Here is a 7,672-nt window from a genome sequence, read left to right as displayed (position 1 = left end):
TGTACCCTTCAAATAATTTTTTTTTACAAATATTTTTTCTATCAAAATCAAATGAAAATTTGAGTCCCAGCCCTGTTGATAAAATGGTGATTTTAGCTTTCACCACTTTGAATTTGAAAAAGGGTTAGCCAATACGACATTTTTAATTTTAAAAATAATTTTTCTTCTCTGTATTTATATTAAAATAACTTCTATTCGAGTATATAATTATTTTTTGTGTCTAAGGAAAAAGTGATCATATCAAAGTTTCTATACTAGTAAAAATGTTTCTAACAAGTTGGATAGATCTGATTTTTTTTATAAGGGTGCTTAGACCAAGCGCATCGATTCCTAAAAACTCCATTTCCTGATTTGCAATCTAGAATGCATGGAACTGCTCCTGTATCGAAAGTACATCCAAGCACAACATTGCCTGTGGTATCAGCAAATTTTCCTGTAGTTTCATCAAAACATGTGCTCATGTCTCGAAATTTGAGTTCGTATGGACCGCCCTCACATGTGACTGAAGTGCCCACCTCCCGATGCTGGAGATCTTGTTGTGTTGCTCTGCTCCATTTCGTCGAGCTGTGTTTGCAGTTGTCCAGCAATATCCTCAGCGCCTGTTCCACAAGCCGGGAGACACATGTTCCCTTGTTTGGCCAAACACCCGAACCGAAATGGTTTCTTGGTAAACAGGCCGGCACGGCGTGTGCGTAGCATTCCCATCTGAGGGGGGCAGTGGGAAGTGCATTCCGTGAGGGACTAGAAAATTCGCAAAAATCTACTTTCAATCAATAATCGAATGGGCAGGCTCAGGGGTGGTGAGATGCTGGCTCTTGAATTTAATTTTGCATGATTTGTGCTGCTCGTGTGACCAGCCTGTGGCCAATAAACGTGACTCGACGACGTTTCCTGGCTTTCCGGCTTAAGTCTTTATGTAAATTTGCTTTTCAACCGCCTCTTTTCGGGGCACCCCCACATTTGGCTGCAGGCTGTGGCAGCTGCAACAACATTGATGCACGTACGAGCATAAATCACCGCTGTGCTTCCGAATAAGTTTCCTAGCTCGAAAGCCCTCTAAAATTGTGTAAGCCTAGCAGGAAGCAATTGCCATTGAATTTGAGCCGCTTAGTCCAGCATTCAGGGATTATTGCATTTTCATTTATCTTTTATTCAGGCACACCTGTACACTGATACAAAAATGGAATATTAAAAACAAATATCTGCAAACTGATTTCAACATTTCGTATTAAATATTTCAATTAAATTCAAGAGCAGTATGTTCGATGAAAAAGACAATTTATTTATGTATCTATTCTCAGGTTTAAAGGCAGTTTTTAATTACCTGTAACAAAAACACAGTTAAATCCAGGTAGCAAACATCAGTTATTAGTAATAAAATTTAAATTTAAAAATTTTTCACCTAACTATACTTTTAAAATGAAACATTTTTACACTTTAGGTAAATAAAAACTGCAATTAAAGCGAAACATAGCAAAAAATATTTAAAATGAAAATGAAATCCTTTCATTTACTGCTTTTTTATCTGTGCAATGAAGTCCGAGGAATTTTTGAAATTAAAGTAGTTAGGGTTTAATTTGTTGATTAGCTTTTTATTTTCTCCTTGTCATTTAACTTCAAGTGACCGTTGGACACAATTAAGCTTTAATTGGAAATAACTTGAGGATTTTCCGGAGCGAGAACATTGCATTTTCCACTCCACGACAGCAGTTGAGTTTATTTTTGTGGCTGTCATGTGGTGCTTAGATACATTCTACAATATATAAACGTATATATATCTAAATACTCGTTTATTTGTAAAGCATTCGCACACATGTCGAGGAAAAGCTTGGCATTGTCAGACGTTGGACTGCAAAGTTAATTTGCAATTGAAATGGCAAATAATGGAAAGCGTCGACCATTTCCACAAGCTGTCATTTTCCAAGGCACATTGCGTGCAGATATAGACGCTTTCCTGTCCATCCATTGTGCCACTGGCCACTGGGCACTGGCCACAATTAAAACCGGATGCCGAATTCAGCTCAAACATTTGCCTCTAGTTTTTCCATGGCTTAAGGATTTATAATCGCCGAATGTTGTGCATAAATTGGACAAAAGGCTTGCTTCGGTCCTTTGCCGCATATATATGCGCATAAATTGAGGCAAATAACGCTGGCGGCTAATTACTATGCGTCGGTCCAGAGTCGCAACTATGACCTCACTGGTGGCAAGGAAGGGGAGGTGCAGGGATTAACTCTTGATTAGCCAGTTAGTCAATTCTGGAATGGGGCACATAAAACCGGGAAAAAATAGAACGCATAAAACGTTAAAACGTTAATTGTCAGCAAATAGAGCTGCAGCTTGGCCATAAAAATCAAGCCATGAAAAACGGATTGAACTTTTAGCTCGAAACGAAGTTCTGTTACACTTTGAACATTTTATAAAAATGATTATTAATTTTTAATTATTTAAAATATAACAGCTTCTATATGTGTAGCTTTAAATTTGGCATAAATCATCTTTACAGTTTAAAGTGATCTTCCTATTTCATTATTTTCAAGAATTAATATTCTCTTAATTAATTGAAATATATTTAATTTTTTTTATTTTAAAATCGAAAAAAAAAAAAAAATTTACTTAGATAATTTAACATTTTTTAAAATATTATTTAAAATTTTCAAAAAAAAAAAAATAAAATTATAAATAAATCGAAATATTACTTTTTTACATAAGTAGTCAAACTAAAGAAAAAGTGAGATATGCCTAATAAACACACACACAACTCCTGATTCTGCAGTTGTCTAGCTCCAACGACATTTTCAAGAGCTTTTCACATTTGATGTTGGCGCTAAGCATTCGCCATAAAGCCGTTTCATCCATTTGGGCGAAACTCATTGAAAAGTGGCGACCACTCGAATGCAGTTGCAAGGGACTCAGTGTGGCTGCTCTATGAAATTATGATAAACTATTATGCACATTTCAGAGGAGAAACTAATCTGGCATAATATTCAAATTGATTGGCCAGCCACAATTCACGGTCCAACTCCGGCAATTAGACGAAATGCGTAATTATGAAATGAATTATGGACCACAGCGACCTCGGGCTTGGATTTCCAGCTGGAGCTCGGGGTGTATGCAAATTTAAAGCTCCAATATCCCAGCTGAAATCCTCCCTGCTATCGCTTACATCAAAGTCCTATCAGAGCTGTGCCAATCATTCGAAAGCCAGAACTTAAAGTAATCAAAGCCCAAGCAAAACAAGAAACCCCAACAATGAAGGAGCTCGAAAAGGGAAGCCTAAAATACCAAAAGAATGTGATGAAGGCACCACGGACCAAGGGAACCAAGGAGACCAGGGAGGCCGACGGGGCCATCGGAATGACGACCGATGGGGTCACGGGGCAGCAAAGGATTACACGTGGCTGGGGGACTGGGAAATCCCCGTTCGGGCCACTTGGGCACGCTGCTGCGGCTCCTTCACCGGAACTGCCCTTCTAAGCAAAAGACAACAGCAAAACAACCCGGCCAGCAGCAGTACTAGTGGATAACTTTCGACTCGGAAGGCAGAAAAGTAAAAAAGGAGGGAAAAGGCACAGGAAACACGCATACGAGGATGAGGTTTAATCGGTGCTTGAATTTTCCGCCCTGCCATCGATTGTTCCGAGTGAAGTTCGTACTTTTTCGATTGCTGCGCAAATATTTGTTAATATTCTAATTTAAGTGGTTCGTTGGCAATAAAAAATTGTCTTAGTCCACTAGAAACATATTTAAATAAAACAAATTATCATTTTCCAGTTTAACTAAAAATAATGATTCTGTTTTTAGCTTTAAAATAAAATATACGAGTATAAAACATAAAAACATTTTAGAATAAAACATAAATACGGTACAAAAAAAACCATAGATTTATTTTCTCATAAAACCACAAAATGTTTTGTACTTTTCAACATTTCAATTTATTTTTAAAATAACAAAAATGGTATGTAACAAGTCTGTATACCCTTGAAGGTCGTTCCTGCGGATGCAATCTATACAGAGAGCTGAAACTAAGAAACTTGCTAAATAATATCAGATATATTAGTATAATTTCCCTCTTTATTTTACCATGGTATACGTTCTACCGAAGACCTTAAGGCAGGCTGAAAAGCGACTTTTGGGTGTACAAAATACCAATAGATGAACCGTTATGTCAAGTTAGCCGCTGTCTTTATTAAATTGTTGATGACAGCATAGATGACTAGTTGATGACATCTTGAATGAATGTTTGATGTGGGGCTGTCATCGATGTCTTGTTATATAACAGCCTAGGTGGTGTCATCGATAAATTGTTGATAACAGCTATCATCGATTGTTGATGACAGCCTTCTTCAATAAATTCTTAATGTAAATTGTTAAATTGATGATTGATTAATGACAGCCTAGGGCATTCAACAATATTGCGGAAAAACAAGAGAGGAAGCTGGTTTTGCAAGCAGAAGTTTTTATACTTTTGAAAACAAGGTATATACATATTTTTGGTTTTTTTTTTAATTCATCAGAGTTTATGATTCTAGGCAACAGATTTCGTAGTCCCTTTCCTGTGATCGGTCTTAGTACTGGTATCCGTAGGCTTGTGGCACGTAAGAGGCGCTGAAGAGCTGCTGCTGGTGCTGGGGCACTCCGTAGTTGGGGGCGACGTAGCTGGCCACCGGAGCAGAGTAGGCGCCGGCGGATCCGTAGCTGGGGGCTGGAGCACTGCACGGCACCGGGGCGAGGTTGGGCTGGCAGCTGAACAGGTAGTTCTTGGGGCAGGGAGGGGCTGGGATGCTGGAGCCTCCATAGCCACCGGAGCTGCCGCCGTAGGCGGACTTGCGAAGGCGAGTCAGGTCACCGAACAGCTCGCCGTCCTGGGAAGTCGTGGAGCTAGTCTGTCCGGTGATCGTAGCCACGTTGGTGGGCGAAGCCAAAGCGGCGGCGGCGAAGGCGACCAGGGCGATGCACACGAAGGATTTCATCTTGATTGCTGGTGGTGATGGGAGCTGGCTGGGCTGTCTGAAAAGTGACTGATACCAATTGCATAAAGAAGCGTATTATTTATAGCTGGCCAATCTGCACAGTGTGCACTATGTTCGGCCCTCGGCGAGCAAACTTATTCTTTGTTTTTTCCTCGATTAACTTTATGCTCCATCAGCCGAATAATGACATCATCAATTTATTAACCGATGACAGCCTAGGGGCTTTTGTCAATAAATTCCTAATGTAAATTGTTAAACTCTTGATTGCTGGCATCGATGACTATTGATTGCAGCACAGGAGCTGTCATCAAGGATTTGTTGACGACAGCCTGGTCCTGCAATCGATGAATTGTTGATTACAGACTGATAATACTATCGATACCAATAGATACCTCAAGTAAGATAATTTATTTTAATTTTCTAGTGTTCTTTTCCTTAAACATATTTATTCTCTTGAACGAAAACCCTTGTAACCTTCGAGTTTAAGCCTAAGCCCAACCCTTAGCAAACAACCCCAAGCAGATGAAATCAGACCTCCTTTTGTGAGCAGAGCAATTTCCGGCAGCAAAGGAGTGAGCAACAAAATCATTTTCCGGTTCAGATGCTGCCTTCTCCGTTAGGCAATTAAATTGCAATTAGCGTGCAGTTAATTAATTAATGCAGATCCCAGACAGACGCAGCTTGCCATGTGTGCACTTGGGTGCCCCAGTTGCACACGTGTAAAATCAACATGTTGTTCCCTGGCATATGTAAATAGAGCACCTTCCTGCGCTGAGCCACCAAGCCCAAGAACACACACCCAGCCACGTGGAAACTATCTCTCCTCGCTTTAAAGCCCAGCTGAGAGTTTCCCGCCCGGGATTTTCATCAACAAGTTTGCGGAGCTTGATTTCTGCATTTCTCGACTTCAGCCCGCTTGGCCTCCACGCAGAAGAGACTCAAAAAACAGTGAAATTCACAGAAAATGTAACAAAACAAACAGATAAACAAACGCTCCCAAGCACAGGCATCCTTATGAAGGCACACGCCCATGGAGCGGTGCCCACTTATCCAGAATTCCCCCCATATCTCTCAGAAGCCTGAACTTCCACTCCAGCCGAGTCCTTTCCGCCCCAGGACCCCGAAAACTCCCAGTTTCTGGCTGTCCGCGTGCCTTACTTTTTGCCTCTGCAATTTGTTTGGCGAAATAAAACTTTTATCGAGCAAAAAGGAGGCACTCTCTGAACGCCTTTCTCTCGACGGCAACAAAACATTCTCCGGCCACCTCTCTTACAGAGAAAACCAGAGGAGGACGGAAATGAGCGAGACAGTGGGCCTCGTCTAGTTGAAAAGTGCAACAGTATTCTTTGGTGCCAAGGAAGTGGCTTTTAATTACTAAGTGTTAGGTTTGGTTTGTAATCTTGGACATCTAACAATTTTGTTCTGGCTTACTGTCAATATTACCATTCTTTATAGCCAAACTTCGTTGTTAAAACTGAAATTTGTTTAGCTTTAATTTTAAAATTTTAAAGTTCGTTTTATAAAAACTGATAGAGCTGACATTCGTTCTCCCTAGTTCACCTTTCGTTTTTCTGCTTATCTGCTGACCTGCCCTCCCACCACTGTTGAAGTGCATTGCACTACATTTCAAGCATATTTTTGCCAACCTAAACGTTCTTCGGCCTAGTGATGACCCGAAAAAGTTGACGATGTTGTGGTTCTGGATTCAGTGGTATCCACTTATGCAATGTGCTGATGAAGCAGAAGGAAGCGGGGAAAACGAAGAACACCATAGTGCGCACTGTGCAGTTGGCTAGCTATAAATAATTCGCCACTGTGTGGGATTGGTATCAGTCACTTTTCAGACAGCCCAACCAGCTCCCACCACCAGCAATCAAGATGAAATCCTTCGTGTGCATCGCTCTGGTCGCCTTCGCCGCCGCCGCTCTGGCTTCGCCCACCAACGTGGCCTCGGCCAACGGTCAGACCGGCTCCACGGTATCCCTGACTTCCCAGGACGGCGAGCTGGAGGGAGTCGCCGGTCAGGGATTCGGTGACCTGACTCGCCTTCGCAAGTCCGCCTACGGCGGCAGCTCCGGTGGCTATGGAGGCTCCAGCATCCCAGCCCCTCCCTGCCCCAAGAACTACCTGTTTAGCTGCCAGCCCAACCTCGCCCCGGTGCCGTGCAGTGCTCCAGCCCCCAGCTACGGATCCGCCGGCGCCTACTCTGCTCCAGTGGCCAGCTACGTCGCCCCCAACTACGGAGTGCCCCAGCACCAGCAGCAGCTCTTCAGCGCCTCTTACGTGCCACAAGCCTACGGATACCAGTACTAAGAGCCACTGCTTATACTCGCGCTCCCAGACCACGGACTACGAAACCAAATGCTGAGAATCATAAACTTTGATGGATTCAAAAAATAACCCAAAAATACGTTTAGCAATAAATCACAAAAACGCTAGATCTTGAACTATTTCTGTGTTGGTGTCACCAGATCTTATGAGTTAAAAGCCTTGGAGAAGTGAGTTTCTACTTCTCATGTCTACATAGAACATTGTTCAACCTGTTACTCGAAGAGGACAAATTTAAACTAGATTCGGTGGGAAACAAAAAAAGAACAAATAAAACAAACGTTTTTGACCTTATAATTAGCCGAGCTAATCATTAGCCGAGCTAATCTAGCAATATCCATAAAATGGATTGGCCATTACTTTACTTTAAA

The 7,672-nt window shown here is 41.7% G+C and overlaps 2 protein-coding genes across 2 annotated transcripts; one reads left to right on the top strand and one right to left on the bottom strand.

Moving 5' to 3' along the window:
• Nucleotides 1-4,439: 4,439 nt before the first annotated feature.
• On the bottom strand, nt 4,440-5,037 carry LOC108033493 (vitelline membrane protein Vm26Aa-like). Its single transcript, XM_017107833.3, has one exon. It carries the CDS (start codon nt 4,971-4,973, stop codon nt 4,569-4,571), a length of 405 nt encoding a protein of 134 aa, XP_016963322.1. The 5' UTR covers nt 4,974-5,037; the 3' UTR covers nt 4,440-4,568.
• Nucleotides 5,038-6,807: 1,770 nt separating this feature from the next.
• Nucleotides 6,808-7,411, top strand: LOC108033471 (vitelline membrane protein Vm26Aa). Its single transcript, XM_017107807.2, has one exon. The coding sequence runs from the start codon at nt 6,852-6,854 to the stop codon at nt 7,284-7,286; it is 435 nt and encodes a 144-aa protein (XP_016963296.1). The 5' UTR covers nt 6,808-6,851; the 3' UTR covers nt 7,287-7,411.
• Nucleotides 7,412-7,672: the final 261 nt, after the last annotated feature.

Source organism: Drosophila biarmipes, chromosome 2L (assembly GCF_025231255.1).
Source record: "Drosophila biarmipes strain raj3 chromosome 2L, RU_DBia_V1.1, whole genome shotgun sequence".
Lineage (NCBI taxonomy): Eukaryota > Metazoa > Arthropoda > Insecta > Diptera > Drosophilidae > Drosophila > Drosophila biarmipes.
This window is presented reverse-complemented; position numbering and strand designations above follow the sequence as displayed.

Excerpts from the sequence above, each read along its gene's own strand:
- LOC108033493 (XM_017107833.3), bottom strand. The coding sequence starts at position 4,973 with ATGAAATCCTTCGTGTGCATCGCCCTGGTCGCCTTCGCCGCCGCCGCT.
- LOC108033471 (XM_017107807.2), top strand. The coding sequence starts at position 6,852 with ATGAAATCCTTCGTGTGCATCGCTCTGGTCGCCTTCGCCGCCGCCGCT.